General features: G+C 45.7%; 1 protein-coding gene across 4 annotated transcripts in view; it reads right to left on the reverse strand.

The window, feature by feature from the left end:
• Window positions 1–6,906: 6,906 nt before the first annotated feature.
• Window positions 6,907–26,391, reverse strand: part of LOC144584975 (uncharacterized) — a 618,887-nt gene continuing 599,402 nt past the window's right edge. Inside the window, exons 1-3 of one of the 4 annotated variants that reach the window (XM_078382364.1) lie at window positions 26,152–26,253; window positions 25,219–25,300; window positions 7,472–10,078 (exon numbers count right to left, since the gene is read on the reverse strand). In XM_078382364.1, the coding sequence (XP_078238490.1) occupies window positions 7,621–9,882 (2,262 nt within the window). In that variant the 5' untranslated portion in view covers window positions 9,883–10,078; window positions 25,219–25,300; window positions 26,152–26,253 and the 3' untranslated portion in view covers window positions 7,472–7,620. Of the gene's footprint in view, window positions 10,079–25,218; window positions 25,654–26,151; window positions 26,254–26,391 lie in introns of those variants that run through there. The other 3 variants (XM_078382367.1, XM_078382366.1, XM_078382365.1) reach the window with 3 other exon arrangements.

Consider the following 26,391-nt stretch of genomic DNA (forward strand, 5'->3'; position numbering starts at 1 on the left):
CAGCTTGAGGAGATGCTGTCCACTCCATGGACTCTAAATTGTGGAATCCTACAGGGGTCAATTATCTCCCCAGTGCTATTTAATACTTATATGAGGCCGGTGGGAATGGTCATCTGGGGGTCTCTCTTACCCTGAAGGATGAGGTGCGCAGTTTGGGCGTACTCTTGGACCAAGCGCTATCAATGGAGTCCCACTGAGTGTCTGTGGTCCACACCGCCTATTCTCATCAAAGATGAATCACTCGGCTGCATCCTTACCTTGACACAGGATCCATCAGCACGCTGGTCCATGCACTGGTAGTCTGGTGATCACACTACTGCAATGCTCTCTATGTGGGGCTGCCCTTGGCGCTATCACAGAAACTCCCAAAGGGTCCAGAACTCCGCCGCCAGATTGCTAAGTGGTCTGAGGAGACATCTGCGTATTTCCCCCACCTTGGCTGCCCTGCACTGGTTACCTGTTCATTTCCATGCCAGCTTCAAGGTAATGGTGTTAACATACAAAACTCTAAACAGTTTGGGACCTTGTTATCTGACAGAACATTTCCTTCTGGCTGGACTGGCCTCTCCAGTAAGATCTTCCCAGCTGAGTGGTTGACTCCTCTTATTGTTGACTATCTTGACTCATTTTATTGTTCAACCCCGCCGTCTGAACCTTTCGGTTCTTAATATTAATGCTTATTGATGTCATTTTTATTTGTTTAATTTTGTTTTGAGCAATTTATACTTTGTCTTCTTATGGTATTGTCTGTTTTATTATGTTATGTAAAGCGCCCAGATGGGCGGTATATATAAATCAATTAAATCAATCAAATCAATAAATAACTTCCTTAATCCAAGTCATTACTCATGTTGAAGAGCACCAGACCCAGGACTCAGCCTTGGGGTATCCCACTTCTTACCTCCTCCTGGGGAGGAGACAGTCATCATCACCCTCTGCAGTTGAACCCCCCCCACTCTCCTCTCTCTCCACCCACCACCCCAACAATATTGTCCACCCAAAACTCATGAGGAGCCCCCTTGGCAAGTGTTTTCCCAGGAGACCATAAAGATGTTTGTGGGGGGGGGGGTTAAAGGAGAGAGAGAGATGTGCAGGCGCACTCCTTCGATGTCCAGTTCCTGTTTGATCTGCACCGAGTCAAGAAGCTCCTCTACCGGGCGGCACTTGACTGCAGTGAAGCCAGCAGCACCCGGCAAACAGCTGCCGGGGAAAACTATGTTTTATGAGCTGGTCACCTGACCGTAATAAATAAATTCATTCATTCAACGTTGAGTTTTGGAGCCATAGGAACGCATTAAACACAAGGATCTGATTTTTTTTTCTCCCAAAAGGTAGTTGTGACAGGTATAAAAAAAAAGCACATAATCTTTAGAGCATTGTAAAGTTTTAGTGTCAAATTCAGGAGTCTCCATCTTCAGATCATTCCAGCTTTGAATATTTCCTTCCTTCTCCTGTCCCCCATGTCTTGTAAGACACCCAGAGTGGCATGGTGTCATCTAACCAGATGGGCATTATATAAAAGAAAGGAAAGGAATCATTTTTCCACACTTTGCGATTCTCCCTCCTGGTCTCGTCTTCCTCTTCTTCGGAGATCAGCCTCCATGCCCAACTAAGTCTGGCCCTTCCAGGCAAGTCCTTCCCTCACCCCCCTCCCAATTTTTCATATTTCCTGCTTCAAAGGCTGGAGTCTTCTCCTGCTGAGCGGCATTAGGAACAAGTAAAAGGGAGGGTTGTTAAAGTCAGTGGTAATGGTTCTTAATGCCACTGTTGACTGCTGTTCACTTTACATGGTTCAAATGTTATTCTGTATAGTTTATTAAATATTTTATTACACTATTTGGTTCAGAATATTTTTTTTCCAGTTTTCCTCCTCTAAAAATTAGGTGCGTCTTAAGTTCAGGAGCGTCTTATGGACTGAAAAATACGGTAATACATTCAGACTATTCTAAGGCCTTTTGGAAATGTGATGAAGAAATTGACACGTATTATCATATGTGGTGGGACTCTGAATGCATTCAGAAATTTGGGAAACTAATTTTTAAGGAAACACGTGATATATTTGGAAAAGATATTGAATTCAATTCTAAAATTGCTTTGTTGTTAATTTTTAATAAGATTTTGTTGTTTAGTCACGTCCGACTCTTCGTGACCCCATGGACCAGAGCACGCCAGGTCCTCCTGTCTTCCAATGCCTCCCGGAGTTGGGTCAAATTCATGTTGGTTGCTTCGATGACACTGTCCAACCATCTCGTCCTCTGTTGTCCCCTTCTCCTCCTCTTGCTCTCACACTTTTCCAACATCAGGGTCTTTTCCAGGGAGTCTTCTCTTCTCATGAGATGGCCAAAGTATTGGAGCATCACCTTCAGGATCTGTCCTTCCAGTGAGCACTGAGGATTGATTTCCTTCAAAATGGATAGGTTTGTTCTCTTTGGAGTCCAGGGTACTCTCAAGAGTCTCCTCCAACACCACAATTCAAATTTTGATAAGATAGAACTTCATTATTGCTCAAAGGAATTGATTTCCAATTTTATGACAAGTACTAGAATATTAATAGCTAGATTATGGAAAGATAAAAATGATATTAAATTAGAAGATTGGTACAATGAAGTATGGGACACTGAGCTAAATGATAAATTGACTATTGAACTTAAGATGAAAAGAGGGGAAATAAGTTCAAATATTTTGATGCTATTTGGGGTTGATTTATTGACTTTGTATTAGTGAAAGGAAAGGGTAAAGCCTCTGAACAACAAACAATACAATTTTGGAAAAGAGGTTCATATTAAAAGTATTGTTCCAAAGGGTCCCGTGGGTACGGGAGTGCACTGTGGTTTAGATTGTAGTAGTAACTATTTTGTTTTCTTTCATTTGTTTTGGAAATTTAAAAATAATCTTTAAAAAAATCTTATACACTGGGAATAACATTTTTTTCAAACAAAACATTGAAGAAGAGGTTAAGAAGACTGATAAATCTTTTTTTTTAAAGTTGTTAGAAAGTTGGTAATGTTACAGGTGAGAAGTCTGCCAATCTCCCCTCTGACCAAAGTGGTTGAGAAATTTTCTAGAAATTCTTAAATGGGTTTATAAAAGATTGGATGAAACGGATACAAGATGGCAGGGAAATAGGGGAGCTGGTGGGCGAAGGGAGGATTTCATGAGGAAACATAGTTGAGTTAGAAAAATGGACAAAAGAATGAAAAAGAAAGGAAGAAGGTAGAAAATTTGTGAAATATGAGGAAAGTGGGTGGGTGGGTGGGGTTGCGTGCTTCTATATCCATGATTAACAAAAGCCAGGAAATAGCCCAAAACTGCTGTACAATCTCATGCCCGCCTTGCCAGCAGGAAAAAGGAGGCCAAGCCTGACAGAGCAAAGGGCGGCTGAAGGTTGACAACCACCCAAGGCAGCCGTCCAGAGGGTCTACAGCAGGGGGTCCCCCCAACCTCGGGCTTCCGGATGTTCTTGGACAGAGGGCAGCCCCTCTTTCCCCCCCAGGGGCTCTCCTACCCCCCATTCCTCTGTGTGGGAAGAGTATAGGGGGTGGGTGGGTGGGTGTTGAGGGTCTGGGTTCAGGTCAGGGCCTGGTTCGCGTGTCAGGAACTTCCCTCCCTTGCAGGGGCAGCATCAGCAACTGCCTTGGCTGCCATAGACATGAAATATAATCCTCATGATCCACATCCCTCCTTCCCCCCCAAGCAAAACCCTTGTCTTCTGCCCCTCCTGTCCAAGCCCCATTTATTTCGGCCCCCACCTATCCTCCCTCCCCTTGCAGCCCCCCCTCCCCACTTCTCCCCCCCACCAAAAAGCCCCCCATTTCCCACTTGGGGCTTTCTAGGAACTTCCCCGCCAAGGTTTCCAACCAAAGGGGTTTCCTGGTGGGGGGGCTCAAGCTCAGGAGGGGGGGAGGAGGGGGAAAAACACAACGGGGGGAGGGGGAGGCGAGCCTGAGGGGACTCCGGGAGAAACACACACAAAGACACACACACACACACACACACACACACACAAAGAGCGGGTGGGTATTTTTCTCCTTTTGGTGGGGAATATCTTTCTAGGGTCCCCCACCCCCACTGCCACCCCTTTCTCCCCACCCCCCCAAAAATAAAGGCCCCAAATCGCCCCCACCTCCGTCCGGATCCTCAGGCAGGAAAGAGGGCGGGAAGAAGACATTGACAGAGGGGGGGAAAGTGGGGAGGGGCAGGGCCCCCACTTCCGGTTCTGGTGGGGGGGGAACGCAGTGGTGGAAGCAGCCCCTCCTCTTTCGTAGCTCCTCCTGCCCATCCATCCCCCTCCCCCTGGGTCAGCCTTTGTTTAGAAGACCCACACAGACTCTTTTCTAATCCCCCCAAATTATGAAAACTTAGCTTTGAGTATTTAGCCTCTGGGTTCAGAATGTTCGGACATTAGGAGTCCCTGTGGCTTCTGAGCCTGCAGTCTCCACCTCCAATGAGGTGTGTCTCAATCGGTTTGTAGAGCATCAGCTGATGTCAGTTCCAGGGATGCAGGTTGTGGGGTGTTGCAGCTGGGCTCCCCCCTCCTGTCTACCCCTCCAGGGCTAGACACACACACACACACACACACACACAAACAAGCCCCAGTAAAGATCCCCTTTCCCCCAGCAGGAGATGAGGAATGGAGAGGCCCCTCCAGCCCCCCGAGGAGTGGGGGGTGAGATGGGGGCAGGGGCTATATTTCTCCCCATTGTGGGGATATCTTTCTAGGGACACCCCCCCACTGCTCTCTCCTCTCCCCCCCGACCATCGCCCACCTCCGTCTGGATCCTCAGGCGAAGTTCCTGTGGAGGGGGTGGGGGCATAGGAGGGGCCCCAGAGAAATGGGGCTTGGAGGTGGGGAGAATATAGGGGGTTGGCTAGGAGTGAGGGAGGCTAGATCCAGGCCCCTTAGTCTGCCCTCCGGCCAGGTGGCCTCTGCCCCCTTTCCCCCTCCCCCCTCTGGCCAGCACTGGAGGGGTAGATCCTGCCGGCCAGTTCCTCTGCTCCCCCCAAGAAAGGAGATCTCTGCTGGAAAGTTTTCTCCTGGCTGCCCAGGAAGAGCCCTTTCCGGGGGTCAGGTCCCAAAGGCCCCCTCCAGGGCCAGCCCGTTTCCCAAAGGCCGGCTCCTCGTTTCCAAAGACGAACCACCTCTCCGGCGGCCTCTGATTTTGGAGGCTCCTCTTGACAGACGGACGGAGGGGGCTTTGGGAAGAGACAGAAGAAGAAGACTCGCCCCTCCTAGATGGAGGGCTGGAGAAAATAAAATAAACAGAGAAATGCAACCCAGAAAGAGTCCCTCCTCACAGGGATCATTTCAGCCTTTGCATCTGGGGGTGGGTGGGAGGCAGGCCTTTTGCAAAGCCAATGGCTCTGAAGCATCCATTCCAGACCAACCCAGGCATCACGATAGGAGGGAGGGAGCCAGCCGCAAGACCCCACCACCTTCATCTTTTGCAGCTCGTGCGACAGTTGTGAGTCAAGTCGGAGGGAAACGCAGGAATGTGTAAGTTGGAAGACAGCTGGGAATGTGGATGATGATGATGATACTGCATTTCTATGCCACCCATCTGGCAGCCAAAGCTGAACCTCAAACCCCCCCGCTCTTCCCACCCACAGCAATGGGGGCAGGAGAGACCCTGGGGAGAGGGCCTGTCCATTTTCTACACTAGGAGAAGTTTGTCTCTCTCTCTCTCTCTCTGTGTGTGTGTGTGTAGTCTTATGTGAGGTTTGCTGCTGCTGATTTTGGGTTCAAAAATATTCTCAGGAAATAGTCTGAATCTCCTCTTGGTTTCCCCATTTCCTGCATATCTCATACTGTAGATGTTGTTGTTTAGTCGTTAAGTTGTGTCCGACTCTTCTTGACCCCATGGACCAGAGCACGCCACAGGTCCTCCTGTCTTCCACTGCCTCCCGGAGTTGGGTCAGATTCATGTTGGTAGTTGTTGTGGGTTTTTCGGGCCCTTTAGCCATGTTCTGAAGGTTGTTCTTCCTATCGTTTCGCCAGTCTCTGTAACCAGCATCTTCAGAGGACAGGAATCAAAACTCTTTGCACTGGTGCAATACCGACTCCTGTCCTCTGAAGATGCCGGCCACAGAGACTGGCGAAACGTTAGGAAGAACAACCTTCAGAAAAGGGCTAAAGAGTCGGAAAAACCCCACAACAAACATGCAAAAGTATTTACAGTTAAAAAAGAAATATATACAAAGTAAAAAAGCACAATTTGGCTGTAAATGTGTTGTTAACAGACAATTTTGTTCTCTCCCAGTTGTTTCTAAAATCCATTGGTGGCTGTCACTTCCACACTGTTATCTTTCCGTTCTTCCAAGGAATTTCACCCGGCATCATGAAACCAAACACCTATGTTTCTCCATTCCTTTCTAATAACACTTTGTGTGAGATTTCTCCCAATATTTATATTCCTTTATTCTGCATAAGTCAGCAAAACCAAATCTTCCCAAGGCTTAGATTTCCCAGCCTCCGAGAAGCTCAGATGTTAAGAATCAAAGGATTTGGTCACCTCCGGCCCAGTGCAGTCCAGGGCCTAAAGAGAGCAGAGCTTGAAAAACCAAAATTTCCACTCCTTCCAGTGTAATCCCTGCCATTACAAAGCAGTATACTCTCAATACAGTAGCATAGAAATGCCTGGTTCTTCATGCATCATATATATATGTGTGTGTGTTCATAAAAAAGAGAGAATAGGTTCATTGGTAGCCTCTTTAAAACTCAATTACGATTATTATTTTTGAGGGTAAATCCTTATAAAACAAAGGACAGCTTCTCTCTCTTCATTACTTGCTTTTCTTTCATCAGTTAGCCTTAGAACATCCATCCCGTTCTCTATTTACACTAATTTTGTAAAACCGTCTATTGCACAATATATGCTTATTTTCATTTTTTTAGCACAAGGTTCCACATCTATTTTGTGATATCTTTTAATTAACGATGAAAGTAAAAAACATCAGAAGTGGCACTTCACAATGCACTGCACTTATCTTTTCTCTCTGTTTTGCATTACGTCATTTTATTGCTTATTCTTTCCAGTAGAAATCAGCACAAAACTGAATGAGCTCCTTCTGCCTTCTTATCAGGAGCTCTGAATAAAGCTCTTTCCACATTTCATAAATTTCTATGGTTTCTCCACACTGTGAGTTCTTTGATGGACCCTAAGCTGACCAATTGAAAGAAAGCTCTTTTCACATTCCATGCATTCATGTGGTTTCTCCCCAGTGTGGGTCCTTTGATGTAACCTAAGGTCACCATTCCAACTAAAGCTCTTTCCACATTCCATGCATTTATGTGGTTTCTCCCCAGTGTGGGTCCTTTGATGTGACCTAAGGGCATCACTGCGACTAAAGCTCTTTTCACATTCCATGCATTTATGTGGTTTCTCCCCAGTGTGGGTCCTTTGATGTACCCTAAGCTGACCACTTGAAAGAAAGCTCTTTCCACATTCCATGCATTTATGTGGTTTCTCCCCAGTGTGGGTCCTTTGATGTAACCTAAGGTCACCATTCCAACTAAAGCTCTTTCCACATTCCATGCATTTATGTGGTTTCTCCCCAGTGTGGGTCCTTTGATGTGACCTAAGGGCATCACTGCGACTAAAGCTCTTTTCACATTCCATGCATTTATGTGGTTTCTCCCGTGTGGGTCCTTTGATGTACCCTAAGCTGACCACTTGAAAGAAAGCTCTTTCCACATTCCATGCATTTATGTGGTTTCTCCCCAATGTGGGTCCTTTGATGTACCCTAAGCTGACCACTTGAAAGAAAGCTCTTTCCACATTCCATGCATTTATGTGGTTTCTCCCCAGTGTGGGTCCTTTGATGTACCTTAAGATGACTATTGCGACTAAAGCTCTTTCCACATTCCATGCATTTATGTGGTTTCTCCCCAGTGTGGGTCCTTTGATGTACCTTAAGCTGACCACCTGAAAGAAAGCTCTTTCCACATTCCATGCATTTATGTGCTTTCTCCCCAGCATGGGTCCTTTGATGTGACCTAAGGGCATCACTGCGACTAAAGCTCTTTCCACATTCCATGCATTTATGTGGTTTCTCCCCAGTGTGGGTCCTTTGATGTAACTTAAGGGCACCACTCTGACTAAAGGTCTTTCCACATTCCATGCATTTATGTGGTTTCTCCCCAGTGTGGGTCCTTTGATGTATCCTGAGCTGACCACTTGAAAGAAAGCTCTTTCCACATTCCATGCATTTATGTGGTTTCTCCCCAGTGTGGGTCCTTTGATGTACCCTAAGATGACTATCGTGACTAAAGCTCTTTCCACATTTCATGCATTTATGTGGTTTCTCCCCAGTGTGGGTCCTTTGATGTCTACTCAGGTCACCACTCTGACTAAAGCTCTTTCCACATTCCATGCATTTATGTGGTTTCTCCCCAGTGTGGGTTCTTTGATGTACCCTAAGCTGACCACTGAGAGTAAAGCTCTTTCCACATTCCATGCATTTATGTGGTTCCTCCCCAGTGTGGGTCCTTTGATGTGACCTAAGGTCACCACTCTGACTAAAGCTCTTTCCACATTGTATGCATTTATGTGGTTTCTCCCCAGTGTGGGTCCTTTGATGTACCCTAAGGTGACCACTTGAAAGAAAGCTCTTTCCACATTCCATGCATTTATGTGGTTTCTCCCCAGTGTGGGTCCTTTGATGTACCCTAAGCTGACCACTTGAAAGAAAGCTCTTTCCACATTCCATGCATTTATGTGGTTTCTCCCCAGTGTGGGTCCTTTGATGTACCCTAAGATGACTATTGTGACTAAAGCTCTTTCCACATTCCATGCATTTATGTGGTTTCTCCCCAGTGTGGGTCCCTTGATGTAACTTAAGGGCACCACTCTGACTAAAGGTCTTTCCACATTCCATGCATTTATGTGGTTTCTCCCCAGTGTGGGTCCTTTGATGTACCCTAAGATGACTATTGTGACTAAAGCTCTTTCCACATTCCATGCATTTATGTAGTTTCTCCCCAGTGTGGGTCCTTTGATGTCTACTCAGGTCACCACTCTGACTAAAGCTCTTTCCACATTCCATGCATTTATGTGGTTTCTCCCCAGTGTGGGTTCTTTGATGTACCCTAAGCTGACCACTCTGACTAAAGCTCTTTCCACATTGTATGCATTTATGTGGTTTCTCCCCAGTGTGGGTCCTTTGATGTAACTTAAGGGCACCACTCTGACTAAAGCTCTTTCCACATTCCATGCATTTATGTGGTTTCTCCCCCGTGTGGATCCTTTGATGAGACCTAAGGGCACCATTCCAACTAAAGCTCTTTCCACATTCCATGCATTTATGTGGTTTCTCCCCAGTGTGGGTCCTTTGATGTGACCTAAGGGTATCACTGCGAGTAAAGCTCTTTTCACATTCCATGCATTTATGTGGTTTCTCCCCAATGTGGGTCCTTTGATGTAACCTAAGCTGACCACTCTGACTAAAGCTCTTTTCACATTCCATGCATTTATGTGGTTTCTCCCCAGTGTGGGTCCTTTGATGTACCCTAAGATTACTATTGCGACTAAAGCTCTTTCCACATTCCATGCATTTATGTGGTTTCTCCCCAGTGTGGGTCCTTTGATGTAACCTAAGGTTACCACTGTTACTAAAGCTCTTTCCACATTCCATGCATTTATGTGGTTTCTCCCCAGTGTGGGTCCTTTGATGTAACCTAAGATGACCACTCTGACTAAAGCTCTTTCCACATTCCATGCATTTATGTGGTTTCTCCCCAGTGTGGGTCCTTTGATGTACCCTAAGATGACTATTGCGACTAAAGCTCTTTCCACATTCCATGCATTTATGTGGTTTCTCCCCAGTGTGGGTCCTTTGATGTGAAGGCAGATTTCTTCTCCTGCTGAAACTCTTTTCACATTCCATGTTTTTGTATGATTTCTCCCCAGGGTGAGTTCTTCAAACTGAACTGCTCTGAAGCTGTCTCCACACTTCAGGCATTTAAGCCGTTTCTCCTTTAGCTCATGGGTTTTTTCTAAGCTTTTCTTCCCAGCTTCACACTTGACTCTTTTCAGGGACAGAAGAAGAGACTCTGTATAATTCTGGCCATCATGTTTGTTACCTGATAGAGAAAAAAAAGATGTCTTGAGAATATAGCACAGAGCAGAATCTAACTGGAGGTTAAACCAAAGAGTTTGCTCTGTCTTTGACTCCTTTGAAAGGCATATGTCTCCTGAAGGCTTTACTGGCAACATTTGAAAAATTAGCTGTATTGGGAAAACAGCATGGACTCCCCTTGCCTGAATTGATCTGTACGAATACTTTGATCTGTACGAATACTTCCCAAAGGGCCAGTGATGGCAAAATATAGTTGATTAATATTAATCAAAATATTATTAAACATGGGCCATCAAGTCAATTCTGACTGATGGCTAACCTTTTTTGGGGGGTTTCTAGGTAGAGAATACTCAAAAGTTGTTCCCCATTCCCTGTTTCTGGGACCTTGCAGTTTCCCGAGGGCCACACAAGCTGACCTTACCCGTGGGAGACACAGCAGGGAACCTCTGGTTCTGCAACCAGATATTTAAACTTTTTATTCATCAGCATATAAAAGTTAGTTTAGGAGAGATTATATATGTATGCATCTAGTGATTGTGATTTAGAGTGTGTAAAACAGACATAGGGTTAATAAAAGTAGCAGATCACACATTGGTGAATATGGACTTTAAGGGTACGTGTGATTATAAAGAAGCTAGGAGGTGGAGGTTACGTACAGGAATTTTATATCAAAGTATTCGTACAGATCAGGTCACTGAGAAATACAGTAAATTTAGGTCTTCAACATACATAGGAATGGTCGTTTGACAATCAATCAATCAATCAATCAATCAATCAATCAATCAATCAATCAATCAATCAATCAATCAATCAATCAATCAATCAATCAATCAATAGGAAAGCCGAAGAAACAAACTGCGTGTAGGTCAGCCAGATCCCGAAGGTGATTCACTGGGAAAGTTTGAGGCTGCCGTAGCCACAGGCAGGCGACTGGGATTGTAGGGGCTGAAGTTGGTATAAAAGCAGGTCAGGTAAGAGCATTGCTTAAGGGCAGTCAGGCTGACAGTGGGATCGTGAGCAAAAAAGTCATTATATGTTCTGTATACACTGTTATGCTGAAGTTAAGCTATTTAAATTAGATGTTTAAATAAAAAGTATTTTTATAATTACGTTTGCCTGTCATAAGTTTTTAGATCCGGAGAGAAAGACAAAGCATGGAGTTTCTGTCAGGTCTCTCTCATTCCCTCCAGAGGGGCAACATCTACGCTTCCACCAAGGCCACTGTTTGTGTCCACATATCAAAAGTTTTCTTGACATTTTACAACATAAACATATATTAGACAAAACGGAGAAAGATATGACGGAAATATGGAGGATAATTCGTAAGAGAGGGTAGTAAGGAAAGCCTAATTTGATGTACTATGTAATGTGTAACACAGGGTTACTACCTAAAATTATTTTTTCTTTAGGATGAAACCAATAAAGGAAGATTTGACAGACTGGCAAAACATAATTAACAGATTTTGAAATAGTGATGAAAAAGCAAGGATTAATAAAAAGTACTGGTATTAATACCAGAAACAAGGAGGATTAGATTGACCAAGGAGCAGGGAACTAGCACCTCATGGGATTTGGAGTCTCTCCCTCTCTTAATGCAGCCTAAATAGCACTGGCCTTTTTTGCAGCCACATCACACTTTTGGCTCATCTTTGACGTGATCTAAAACGATTCCAAGGTCCTTCTCGCTCCTAGTACTTCTGAGCAAGGTATCCCCCGTCTTGTAACGGTGTGAAATAGCAGGGGAAACCATGGAACCCAGAGACACTCCAGAGGCCAAGAGGTCAAGAGGTGGAGCAGGACTCACCCAGCACCACTACCGTTCACAGAGTGACATCCCACAAGGGGAAATCCTAGAAGCTGACAGTCTGACAATCCACCGCTTCTCTCCCAAACCCAAGGCAAAGATCAGGGCTGTTTTTCAGCAAGTGTGGATGGCAGGGAGCAGAAGAGAGGGTGTCCTGGGTAGACCATCTTCACTGCTCTCAGTCCTGCTCCTAATATTCAGGCTGCCTTTTCCTATGGGGAGCCTGGCAACTTTTTCTCCTGCTGGCAACACACTGTATCATATTTTTTAAAAATTGTGGCTACAGAAGTACAATGTCCCACATTCAGACTGTCAGGTTATATAAAATAAGCCAAATACAACAGAACCTGAATTTTACAGCCATGAACATTCGGTACAGAGACCATGTACACAGTGTCAGCAGGTGTGTCCAACAAGGACACTGGAATACACAACTTAAGGGTGAAGATGATGTCAGGTCTCTGACCACCAACTGGACAGTGTGGGATAGTCTATATGGCCACTGGGTCATGACTTCTTTCTCTTGGCTCATGGAGAGGGTTGTGGACTTTTACGCCGTTGCTGCTGTTTATAAATGGCAATAGACTTAGTTGCTAGAAGTCTAGCACCTCTGCCTGATTTTCTTGACTGCTGGGACTGGAACAAGGAGCTTCAGCAACAGGCGCTGCTAAAAAAACTGTGCCACTCCGACATAAGCACTACTGAGGCTGATGAACACCTCTGGAGGTCTCCAAAGCTTACACACCAGGCTGGAATTCCACAGTTTATTACTGTTACTATTATTATTTTTGTTGTTGTTATTGTTATCTTAATGTATATACCGCATTTCTCCCAAGAAGGGACCCAAAGCAGCTCAGAACATTAAGTCACACAGTTAAAAACACTGTAGGTTAAATATTAGAATACAAATTATTGGACGAAATTGGCAACTACAGGGCCGTCGCCAATGTTTCTTTCATGAGCAAAGTGGTCGAGAGGGTGGTGGCTGATCAGCTTCAGGCTCACTTGGATGAAACAGATGCCCTGGATCCATTCCAGTCGGGCTTCAGGCCACACCACGGTACAGAGACGGCATTGGTCGCCCTGTGTGATGACCTGTTGAGGGAGGCCGACAGGGATAAAACGTCTCTGCTGGTCCTCCTCGACATCTCAGCAGCCTTTGATACCGTCGACCACACTATCCTCCTGGGTAGGCTCTCCGAGTTGGGAATTGGTGGCTTGGCACTCGCCTGGTTCCGTTCCTTCTTGGGGGACCGTCCCCAGAGAGTGCAACTTGGGGAGAGGGTCTCGGCCCCGTGGAGTCTCAATTGTGGGGTTCCACAGGGGTCGATTATCTCCCCAATGCTGTTTAACATCTACATGAGGCCACTGGGAGGGGTCATCAGGGGTCTGTGGGGCTTCGTGTCATCAATATGCTGATGACACCCAGCTCTACATCCCCTTTTCACCAACTGCAGGTGATGCCGTCCTGTCCCTACAGCGCTGCCTGGGAGCCGTACTGAAATGGATGCAGGAAAATGGGCTGAGGCTGAATCCGGACAAGACGGAGGTTCTGAGGGTGGGTGGCCCTGTGGTTGGCAGCTTTAGTGACTCTCTTACATTTGGGGGGGGGTGACCCTGGCCACGAAAAGTGGGGTCCGCAGCCTGGGCGTACATCTGGACCCGACACTCACCATTGAAACGCAGGTGGCGTCGGTAGTCTGCACCGCCTTTTTCCATCTGTGGCGGATCGCTCAGCTGCGGCCCTATATCAACATGGGGGCACTCACTACCTTGGTGCATGCGCTCGTAATTTTAAGATTAGACCACTGTAACGTGCTTTATGTGGGGCTACCTTTGAGGCTGATGCGGAAACTTCAGGTGGTGCAGAATGCGGCGGCCAGACTCCTCACTGGAGTGAGAAAATACCAACATATTTCTCCAACTCTGGCTGCATTGCATTGGCTGCCCATTTGTTTCCGCGTCGACTTCAAAGTCTTAATGCTTACTTACAAGGTCCTAAACGGTTTAGGACCTCAATATTTGGCGGAATGCCTGCTCCCACCAAGGTCTACCCGGATCACCCGTACGAGTCAGGAGGTGAGGCTGAGGAGCCTGACACTGAGAGAGGCCCGGAAGGAAAAGACACGAAACCGGGCCTTCTTGGCGGTGGCTCCTCGCTTCTGGAACAACCTCCCTTCAGAGATTCGTGCGTCCCCTATGCTGGGAATCTTTAAAACCCAATTAAAAATATGGTTGTACATCCAGGCCTTCCCTCCAGTCAATACCTCATTTATTGTCTATTCCTTCTTATTTTATTCTCACTCAATTTTATTTTAACTGTATCAAATGATTATGTAATGTTTTTGTGTTTTATTGTATTATCCTATACTGGAAGCCGCCTAGAGTGGTCGAGTAGACCAGATAGGCGGGGTACAAATCAAATCAAATCAAATCAAATCAAATCAAATCAAATCAAATCAAATCAAATCAAATCAAATCAAATCAAATCAAATCAAATCAAATCAAATCAAATAAATAAATAAATAAATATATGATTTAAAATATAATTAAAATATTAAAATAGGAAAAATTAGTATTATATGCTTAAATGGGGTGCAGGGATTCATAATTGTTAAAAGCCTGCCTGAAGAGATGGGTCTTTAGCTTTTTTCGGAAGGATAAACAGGGAAGGTCCCTTTCCTGATCTCCCGAGGGAGAGCGTGCCATGGCCTGAGGGCTGCCACCGAGAAGGCCCTCCTCTCCCATGTCCCCATCAGCTGTCCTTGGCCTGGCAATGGGGCTGAGAGGAGGGCCCTTTCTCCTGATCTTAATCCCCAAGAAGGCGCATATAGGGAGATACCGTCCTTCAGGGAGCCTGGGCCCAAGCTGTTGCATTACTTAAAAGGAAACAGATCCTTAAATTAAATTTCCTATTCTGGATGTTACCAATAAAGATTACTGACAAGAATGGCAAGTGATGATTAACCCCTCTGACCAAAGTGGTTGAGACATTTTCCATAAATTCTTTTTTTTTTTTTAATAATTTTATTTTATTTAGGAACAGGGATAGAGGGTACAGAAAGAAAGAGGGGATAGGAAAGGAAAAATGGTTTTGGGGGATAGGAGAGCATAAAGTATAACATCATCCAATCAATTCATATTACTAATACATATCAACTTTTTGCTTTTTCACAGTTTGATTACCCTCCTGCTTTTATCTTATCATTTAATTTTAATTTTATTCTATGTTATTCCAACATTGTCTGGTAGCTGCTGCCATTTATACAATACATCCCATCGTTCAGTTTCTTTTTGAATTGAACAGTCTTTCAGCCCATCTGACAGAATATCCATTTTTTTCACTTCCCATATTTTCACCATAAAATTATCTGGTTTCAGTATCTCTGCCTCCTTAAGATTTTTGTCATAATGCTTTTTAATTTTGGAAGCTGCATGGGTCACTGGATAACTCTCTACTGCATTCATATTACCTGGTGTCATGTCTAATACAGACGATTCTAAAGTCTGTACAACTTCATTTAAGTTTTGTTTGGCATCTACTGTCCCCTCTTTCGTCCCTTTCATCAAATTTTCTATTTTGCTAAGACCTGCATGTGACAAACCCAGACCTACTGGGATCTGCCACACGTTAACTAAGCTGCCACCAACCATTCCCTTTAAGAAGTCACACAGACCAGGGATGGATTTTTAACAAATAAAAGAATAAGGTTTATTTAAATCACACACAGGGAAAATAAAATGATCAGGTGAATAAGATTTAGTAACGTGGCTTAGTTTCACTCATACATACACACAGTTTGGTTCACACAGAACCCTTAACTTGAAGCACAGACCCTGAACCTATCAGTTCTGGCTAACCAACAGACACCTGAACCTATCAGGTTGGTACTCTGACACACAGTAGTACCCTGTCTGACACACAGACTCCCACACCAGCTTCTTCTTCCCAGCTGCTGCTTCGTCACATCCCAGCGTCTCCTCTTCTCCACACAGGCTTCACCTATATATACAGTACAGCCCCTCCTCCTGATGTCCCGCCTTCCACTCCCCATAGGATGGAACTTTCCCTCCAAACCCATGACAGACAGGTAACATCAGTGCTGTATGTAACACCTCCCCTCTTTATAAGTTGTTTTGTAGGGGGAAAGCTAAGGTGCTTTTTCCCAAAAAAACAACCTGGATAAAACACACAACAACAGTTATACATACCATATCATACCTACATATACTTACATCCTAAGTTAACCATAGCAATTAGGCATTTAAACATTTACCATATACATTACATCAATTTACCTTTATTCATACAAACCAAATTCAAAAAACAGGTACATTTAACTTTTTGTCATCAATATATACACATAGTCCATGTTCTTTCGCCGTCTTCATTCTTCAGGTCTTCTTGATAAGGCGTCAGCAACACAGTTCACTGACCCTCTGACCACCTTCACTTCAAAGTCATAGTCCTGTAGGTTTAAAGCCCACCTCATAAGTTTGCTATTGTGGGTTTTCATTGTCTTTAACCATTGCAGTGGTGAATGGTCAGTGCACAGAATAAAATGTCTTCCCCAGATGCAAGGCTTGGCCTTCTGGATCGCGTAGACTATGGCCAAACACTCCTTCTCCACGGTTGCCAAATGTCTCTCACCTTTTTGAAGTTTCCTACTCAGGTAGGACACTGGATGCTGGTCACCATTCTCATCCTCCTGGCAAAGAACTGCTCCTACCCCGCTGTTAGACGCATCGGTGTAGATGATGAACTCCCGGTCGAAGTCTGGAGCACGCAGCACTGGATACTTGATGAGCGCCTCCTTCAACCTCTGGAACGCCGCCTCACAGTCGCTGGTCCACGGGATGCGGTCATCAGCCTTCTTCCTCGTCAGATCGGTCAGCGGAGCCGCAATCTCGCTAAACCTCGGGATGAACTTTCTGTAGTAGCCCACCAACCCAAGAAATGATTTGACTTTTTTCTTGGTGTTGGGCCTGGGCCAATCACGAACGGCTTCTATTTTGGCCTCCAGGGGTTTTATCACTCCTCCCCCTACCATGTGACCCAAGTATTTTCTTTCTGGGATACCCAGCTGCAGTTTGTTCTCTTTGCAAGGCCTAGGCCAAAGCACTTCCTCCCCTGGGTCAAAGCGCCTCTCCCTGCCTTCCTGGTCATCCCAAGCTTTCTTTCTGACCTTTTGAGCTTGCAGGGTCTCTGCTGCTAGCTCTAGGTTTCTCTTTAGGTCATTCCTTAAAGAGTCTATGTATGTCACAACGTCTTGTGGGTCATCCTGGGTGATCTGCTCCCAATTTTGTTTGATCAAATCAAGGGGCCCTTTCACCCTTCTCCCAAATAAAAGTTCAAATGGACTGAACCCGGTACTGGCTTGTGGCACTGATCGATAAGCAAACAAAAGGGATTGCAGCTTCTGGTCCCAATTGTTTGGATTCTCTGCCAAGTAAGCCCTAATCATGCTCATTAGAGTCCCATTGAACTTCTCAGTTAACCCATTACTTTCAGGATGATAGGCAGTAGTTTCCTTGTGCTTAATTCCACAGATTTGCCATAAGCGTTTCATGAGCTTTGATGTGAACGATGCTCCCAAATCTGTGATTATTTCTGAGGCAAATCCCATCCTGGACATATACCCCACCAAGGCATCTGCCACTGTGTTAGTTTCAATGTTAGTCAAGGGTATGGCTTCAGGGTACCTCGTGGCATGGTCCACAATGGTGAGAATGAACCTGTTCCCCCTCTTTGTGGCCTTGGGCAAAGGTCCCACAATATCCACCCCTATGCATTTGAACGGAGTGTCAATCACAGGCAAAGGGCACAACTTTGCTTTGGTCCTGTCGCGGCTATTCCCCTGCCTTTGACACACATCACATTGTTTACAGAACTCCCTGATCTGCTTCCCTATGTCAGGCCAGTAAAAATTCTGTGTGATTCTCTGCTGTGTTTTGTTCACCCCTAAGTGTGCAGCAAACATGTCAGAGTGCCCCCTTTGTAAGATCATGGGGCGATACTTTTCAGGTACCACCAGCTGACTTCTGATCCCATCTCCCCCTTTTGAGATATTCCTCAGGGTCTCTCTATACAAAATCCCCTTTTTCTCCAGAAATCTCACTGGGGTTTCAGGTGTTAGCTGGGCGTCAGTCACCTGTTCAAAACACTTTTGGAGAGTGGCGTCTGCCTTTTGCTCCTGTCCAAATCTGCTGTCTGTGGTTAAGGTTTCCACCACAGCTTCTGAACTCCCCTCTGCTTCCGTCTCGGGCTCATCATTACCCCCCTGAACTGTCCCCGTGGTGGCTTGTGAACGTGTAATCACTAGCACCCGTTTCACATGTTCAGCCAGGTCATTTCCCACGAGCACGGCTGCTGGCAGAGTCGATGAAACTGCTAGCCGCCAAACTCCCCTCCAGCCTTGAAAGTTCACAGGTACCTCCGCTACTGGCAGTGAGATTATCTGCCCCTCAATCCCTGCCACCTTCATGCTCTCATTTGGGATCACATATTCCCTAGGAATAATATCTGGATGGCACAGGGTCACCTGAGAACAAGTGTCCCGCAGCCCCCGATACTGACGGTCAAGTATTCCTACGTCCACCCCTGCTGTCTCAAACAACTGAGAATCTGTTCTCACCAGCAGGCAGCGCCTGACCTCTACAAGAGGACCATTTTCCTCAGCCTGATCAGCAGATGTAGCTGTTCCAGATTGAGTAGCCATGGCAACAGGCTCCCTCAGTGACAATGAGCCTTGCTCTTTCTGGACACAGAACACCGCTTTTGGCTTGGTTCCACTCGAATCCTGAGGCACAATTCCTTTTAGCTGCTTTAATTTTTCACACTCTGAGATTAGATGGCCCTTTCCCTGACAGAAATAACATTTTCTGGTGTATTTTGATTCTCTCTCATCTTGTTTTGGTTTTCCCTCCAAAATCTGAGGTCTTGGCTTCATTTCTGAGGGCTTCCCTGCACCATGGGCCCCTCCCCCTTGCTGGTTTTTCCCTGGTCCCTGAGAGTACTTGCTGTAGGTTTCTTTAGGTTTTCCCATCGCTTTCCCCTCACCCAAGGGCTTTCTTATTTGGGAAATAAAATCGGCGATCTCGGCTGCTTCTGCCACAGATTTCGGTTTCCTTTCCCTCACCTGGAATTTAAGTTCCCCATGCAGGACTGCATAGAACTGTTCCAGCGCTATCAAGTCTTTGAGCTGCTGAAAGGTCTCTGTCCCCTCCTGAGATAGCCATTTCTCTAGCAGCCTCACTAATTGGGCCCCCACTTGGGTAAAAGTCTGGTCTGGTTTCTTGGTGATTGACCTGAATCTTTGCCTCAGCTGTTCCGCATTTATCCCATGTCTTGCAAACACCAGTTTTTTAAACTCTGCAAAATCTTTCATCAGTTCCTGTGGCATCTCTGAATAAACTTCAGCCAGGCTACCACTGATTAAAGATGGCATAATGGTCATCTTCTCAGTTTCCCTCACTGAGAAGTCCACAAACGCTCTTTCCACTAAGGAAAAGAACACCTCAGGACAATCTCCCTTGTGGTACACAGGGAATTTCTTCAGGTCAGCTTTAGACAATTGGCCTCCCTCAGAATCCCTATTGTTATTATTGTTCTGGTTCATCATTTCCAATTTCCTTAATTCAAACGCCATTTTCTCTCTCTCCAATCTTTCTGCTCTTTCCATTCTCTCTATTTCAAATTGCCTTTGTTTCTCTCTTTCCTCCATTCTTTCTCTCTCTAATCTTTCCTCCATTTCCCTCACCCTCAGTTCATGCTGTTGGGCTAGGAGCAATTTTCTGAGTTCTAGGTTCTGCTCTCCTGTGCTGTCACCCTGCACTGAGCCAAATTCATCCTCAGAACCTTGGTCAACCTGGGGGTCTTTCACTTCACCCATTTCTGCCATCTGGCTTCGAGTCAAGGGCATAATCCCCCCTCAGAACAGGCTGCTTTAAAAAGTCAAGCCTCAAAATAAAACGACCACTTTTTTTTTCTTTTGCCTCAGAATCAGCTTTCCCTATAGATTGCTGCTGTCCTTCAGCACTACTTGCAACTGTAGCCAGCCGGAGTCTACCCCCCTCTGCTGGGCCTCTCAGCAGGCAGGCTAAATCACTGTTACTATACAGTTTTGCCTCAGCTTTTTTCCCGCCAAAACCAGGCTGCCTCAGAGCACCCTAATCTAGTCTCCCCAGTTGGCACGTTCTTCTACTAGCGCACCTCCCCGTGAGGTACACCTAGAAGATTACCTACGCGCCTCAGATTGTCCCTGACTAGACCCCCCTTGCTCTGGGCACACTTGCCAAGGCTTTGCTGGACCGCTGGACAACTGGACCAGTCGTATCCCACACGCTGGACACCAATCAATGTGACAAACCCAGACCTACTGGGATCTGCCACACGTTAACTAAGCTGCCACCAACCATTCCCTTTAAGAAGTCACACAGACCAGGGATGGATTTTTAACAAATAAAAGAATAAGGTTTATTTAAATCACACACAGAGAAAATAAAATGATCAGGTGAATAAGATTTAGTAACGTGGCTTAGTTTCACTCATACATACACACAGTTTGGTTCACACAGAACCCTTAACTTGAAGCACAGACCCTGAACCTATCAGTTCTGGCTAACCAACAGACACCTGAACCTATCAGGTTGGTACTCTGACACACAGTAGTACCCTGTCTGACACACAGACTCCCACACCAGCTTCTTCTTCCCAGCTGCTGCTTCGTCACATCCCAGCGTCTCCTCTTCTCCACACAGGCTTCACCTATATATACAGTACAGCCCCTCCTCCTGATGTCCCGCCTTCCACTCCCCATAGGATGGAACTTTCCCTCCAAACCCATGACAGACAGGTAACATCAGTGCTGTATGTAACACTGCATTCACTTGCTGAAACCCTGATAATATTAGCCTTTGTATATTAATCTGCCATTCCTTTTCTATTTCTTGCACCACTATTCCAGAACTTTGGGATTGAACAGACCAAGTCTCCATTTGTTCTTTTGAATTTTTGGGGTCCATCTCAGGCTTTGGGGTTTGTATAAATACCACAATAATCACCCCCTAGAAATCCTTCCACAGTTTCCACAATTTTATCAACAATTCAAACCCCTCATCATAAACCTCCCCTTAGATCTCCCTCCAATCTTTGTCCAAATATTGTAGTATAAAAATCAACTTTTAGCCCAGCAAATACAATATCAATTAGAACCGTGATGCAGTTATTTCTTCTTCTCCTGAGTTCAGCAAGCTTCTATTATTAGACTCACACGTGGTCACAAACAAAACAACAGTCACAGAGTCTCAAACTGTCCAGTAGATTGTCCTTGGAGCTCGTCTTGTGATCTTCATTAACCCCTTAATGCTCCTTAGTCCAGTTGGCCACGTCAGCTCCTTCTCCCGAAAACCACCGGATTCTATTATTTATAGTTCACAAAGTCCAGAGAAGGCAAAGAGTAACGTATCCCAGCCACACTGCATCCACCGAAGTCTCTTAAATCCAGTCAGACGGTGTTGCTGTCTGGGATTCTTCTCCAGAAACTTAAGATTTATTTTTCCATCTCAGACTCTCGGCTTTAGAATCAGCCTGGCGTTTTAATAGTTCACTTGGAGAAGCTTAGTTTCGCTTTTGAGTCAGACTGATAAGATAAACCCGCTGCTGCATTTATTCTTTCCGCCAAATATTTTCATTCTTATTTCAGCTTAATGAGGCTGCTTCATAAATCAGAGGCTTCGGCTTACTTACTTGTTATATATTATTAGTTTATATTGATTGCTCTCCTCTCCCCCGGTAAAGGGTTCCTCGCGGCTCAGTGCCAAAAAATGGCGCCCGCTCCAATCCGTGCACGGTGATTTCTTCAGAAGAGAAAAGTCCGGGTCTGCCTCCCTTTCTTCTCCTTCTGCTGCTCACCATCTGCTTCAGAGAGACTTCTTCTAGACTCTCCTTTGATCCCCATTTCAAAAGAGGGATCCCGGACCGGAGGGTTCCAGCTTTTTCCAGAGAGAGCTCCTCTCTGGAGTTGCTGGCAGCACCGCAACAAAGCCCCGCCTCCCCCATAAATTCTTAAATGGGTGTATAAAAGATTGGATGAAACGGATACAAGATAGCAATCAAATAGGGAAGCTGGTGGGAGAAGGGAGGATTTCATGACTAAAAATAGTTTAGTTAGGAAAATGGGCAAAAGAATGGAAAAGGAAGAAAGTAGAAAAAATGTGAAATTTGAGGAAACTATTAAAAAAGACTGAAGTTAGAAGCAATGAAAAATAGAAAGGAGATTGTAAGTGAAATGTGCAAACCGACATGGTTAAAGAAAACTGAAGGGAAAGATTGCAGTAAAACATGGAATATTTATTTTATTATTCATTTATGTATTTATTTATTGAACTTCTATGCCACCCATCTAGACATAGTCTACTCTGGGCGGCTCACAGAACACAAAGTAAATATATTAGCAGTTAACAACACATAGATAGTAATTTACGATGGAGAGAATAAAAAGAAATTTAAATAGTGCCCAGAGGGAAGGCCTGTCTGAATAACCAGGTCTTGGTTTTTAAAAATGCCCAGCGAGGGGGCCAAAGGGATCTCTGATGGCAAGCTGTTCCAAAGCCGAGGGGCCACTGCCAAGAAGGCCTGGTGTCTCGTCCTTTCTTTCTGGACCTCCCTCGGCGTTAGGCTCCTCAGTCGCCCCTCCTGACTAGAACGGGTGATACGAGTAGAGCTAGGTGGGAGGAGGTGTCCGGCCAAGTATCGAGGTCCTAAACCATTTATTTATTTATTTATTTATTTGATTTATATGCCGCTCATCTGGTAAATCTATACCACTCTGAGCGGCTAACAGGAACATGTATACAATTATAATAAAATAAATTAAAATTTAGGGCTTTGTATGTAATCATTAACACTTTGAAGAACGGGCAGCCAGTGCAAGGCGGCCAGGGTGGGAGTGATGTGTTGGTGTTTCCTCACCCCACTAAGAAGTCTGGCCACCGCATTCCGTGCCATTCGGAGTTTCCGCATCAATCTCAAAGGTAGCCACACGTAGAGAGCATTACAGTGGTCTAATCTCGACATAAAGATAGGGTAATCTGTCAAAGATGGAAATAGGTGGAGCGGACCACAGACGCCACCTGTGTTTCCATGGTGAGCGCCTGGTCCAGATAGATCCCCAAGCTGCGAATCTCACTCTTCGCAGTAATAACAGAATTATGAAGCATAAGGGTAAAAGAAAATTGCTATAGAGTAAAATGGAGATGGCACTTAATTCCGGTGGCATTGAATATATTAAATAATAATGCATCATCTCTGTGCTGGAGGTGTTTTATAGGAGATTAGGGAAAAAACTCGATTGAATCCATGATTGCCTTATTGAATATGGTTAATAACCAAGGGAAGAAAGAAGAAAAGGAATTAGCTATTAAATGGTGCCTATGGCAAGGCTCATCTTTGCAAGGAACAGGAAAAGCGATTATCAAATTAACCTTGAGGAACGGTATAGAAAAATGTGGAATGTGGCCACTGATGACAATGGACCAGTGAAATAAAAATCAGAAGAGGGATATTGAAAACTAGTAAGAGCCATGTGCTTTTGGAGAGAAATAGGGTGCTAAAAATGCAAAAATAACCATCATCCTAACCCCAACCAAGTCCCTAAGGGAAAGGTGGCAAGAGGTGGAGAAAGGTGGACGTGAGTAACGTGGGTTAATTTCAGCTGATGGGATGGTGTGTATTGTAATTTGTATCCTCTCTTTATTTTCTCTTTGTGATTTTCTTTTCAATAATGGAGGATCATCGGATCCTATAATCTCTGTCTCCGTGTATCTTTCGCCCCTTCACCTAGCGTTGGTTTTCAAAATGGAAACATTTTCCCTAGATGCTCTCTCCTTATGACCAAAGACCATCATCCTCAAACATTATTTCAATGATGTTTCTGCAAGAGATTCAATAAGTTCTGGGGAAAGGATGGACAAAGATCTTGGCAATTTTTTAAAAAAACCTGTGGGAACCTTGGGAGAGTAATCCTCAACCCACATTTATGTATGTACGTTTGTATGTGTGTATATCTGTATGTGTGTGTATGTACGTGCTTCATCTATCACTTGCTTAAAGTGGCACCTTCTCTAAAATCCATGCCTGGGGCCCGATAAATGCACAAACGCCCACACCCACACCCTGCAATCTCCCCACCTCTTGTTTCTTTCCAGAGGCTGTGCAAAGCTTCCCTCTTCCCTGTGAGAACGTCCCGGCAGGAGCCCTTCTTGAGGAAGAGACGGCACCCCTTCCTCCTCCTTGGGTCTCCAGCTTTCCCTTCCCTTCCTTTCAAGGGCAGCTGAGGCTCCGCGCCCGGCCAGGGGAGACCCTGCCTTGGTCGTCGCAGGAAGAGGCCAAAGAGATACAGGAAGAAGGTTGGCGGGTGTTCTTCTGGGACAGCATCAGTCCTGCAAAAACTGTAACGGATGCTCCCCAAATCAGTCAATTAGTCAACTGGAAGTGACCAAAAAGACTCCATGTATTGAAAAAAGGTCTACTCTTGCAGAGAAGCCAGAAGAAGAAGAAGGCACTCCTCCATCTTTCCCTCTCCAACAATCCTGACATGTAGGAGTCACTTCACCCTCTTTGATCCCAAAAGAGGAAAGGAGAAATGGGGGGGGGCATGCCAGGCTCTCCAGAGTTGGAATCTCACTGACAGCACCACCATTTTGATACTGTCATGGGGTCCAAATTTGTTAACTGAAACAGACTTAGCATGGCAGGTGCAACTAATCAAGAAAACTGGGAAGTCATCCTGTATCAGCAGACGATGGAAGGTGTAAGAGAACGATGTAATGTAATTTGTCGGGGGCTGATGTGGATATAAACGAGGAGGAAGACATGCACCATTTGGTTCAGTTTGAGAGCTTATGCCATCCTGAACTCAACTGCTCTGAGTGCTCACATTTCCTCAGAGTCAGAGAGGCTGCCAGTTGGTCTCTCTCTCTCTGTCTGTATGTTTGGAAATAGATGAGTGAAAGGAACTATTTGTTTGAGACTTTTGTTCCACCAGGACTGAAGAACTTGGGGGAGAACAGTTCAAATCCTGACATTTCACACCAATTCAGTCCTTTGCACTGTCACGCCCCATCTCGGTGACCCCTCTTGCCCTCACCAGGCACCATGGAAGATCTGGTGGAAGGCGGCCTCCAAACGCTCCCGATGCTTCCTGTGATTGGGCTAAACTTCTCTGAAATACTGATGTAAGCTTTACAAGATCTCGCATCCTGCTAATCATAGGGTTATAATTTAATGAATATACAAACACAGTGTTGCATCTGATCTCAAAGAATGAAAGAGATCTTACCTGCTTTAAGGGGGGGGGGGCTTTGGGTTTCTTTTTCGTCCAGAGAAAAGTCGGGAGAGCATCAGCTGAACCTCACCCCGTCCTTGGGAGAAAAGAAAAAAAAAACCCAAATCATTCTGGAGGCTTCTCGGATGGACAAAACTAAAAGCTTTCCCTTAGCACAGAAGCTAACAATCTGGCAATCTGGAGAATACAATTCTTTTAAATAATATCCTCTGGCTTATGAATGGGGGGGGGGGATTGTGTGCTTCTATGCCCATGATTCCAAAAGCCAGGAAATAGCCCAAAAATGCTGCACAATCTCGTGCCCGCCTTGCCAGCTGGAAAAAGGAGGCCGAGCCAGACAGCGCAAAGGGTGTCTCAAGGGTGGCCACACCCAAGGCAGCCGTCCAGAGGGTCTAACAGCAGGGGGTCCCCCCAACCTTGGGCCTCCAGATGTTCTTGGGACTTCCACTTCCAGAAATCCTGGCGAGTAAAGGGGGTGGTGAAGGCTTCTGGGAGTTACAGTCCAAGAACCTCTGGAGGCCCGAAGTTGGGCACCCCTGGACTCTGCAGGAGACCCTCTTCTGCTCTTTGCCCTTCACAGCCCTGACCATGGCTTTGTGTCTGGGGGAGGAGTGGTCACTTGATGAAAAAGGGGAGTCAGATTCTGGGATGTTCCCTTGTGTGGTGTCACTCTGGGAATGGCAGGGGTGCTGGGGGGACAGACTCCTGTTCAACCCCCCCAACCCTCAGCCTGTGGAGTGTTTCAGGTTTCCATTAATTCCCCGCACTCTTTCACAGAGGCATGAAGAACCGGAAAGAGCCTATGCAGAAGAATGTGGTGGTCCGGCCCCCCCCCTTCTAGGGACCCCCACCCCACCCCACCCCCACTGTTCTCGTGCCTCCTCCCTCCCCCGCAAAAAAATAAAGGCCCCCAAATTGCCCCCCCACCTCCGTCCGGATCCTGAAGCGGGAAAAGAGGCCGGAAAGAAACAGCGAGAGAGGAAATGGGGGGGAGGGAGGGGGCACGGCCTCCACTTCCGGTTCCGGTGGGGGGGGACGCAGCCCCTCCTCTCCGGCTTTCGTAGCTCTACGTTCTCCCCCCTCCCTTCCCTCCCAACCAATCGCCGCTGAGATTCGGTAACTTTCAGTCTCCATCCTGGGGAAGGGAGAGAACGTAGAGCTACGAAA

The sequence above is a fragment of the Pogona vitticeps genome, chromosome W (genome assembly GCF_051106095.1).
Source record: "Pogona vitticeps strain Pit_001003342236 chromosome W, PviZW2.1, whole genome shotgun sequence".
NCBI classification, from domain to species: Eukaryota; Metazoa; Chordata; class Lepidosauria; order Squamata; family Agamidae; genus Pogona; species Pogona vitticeps.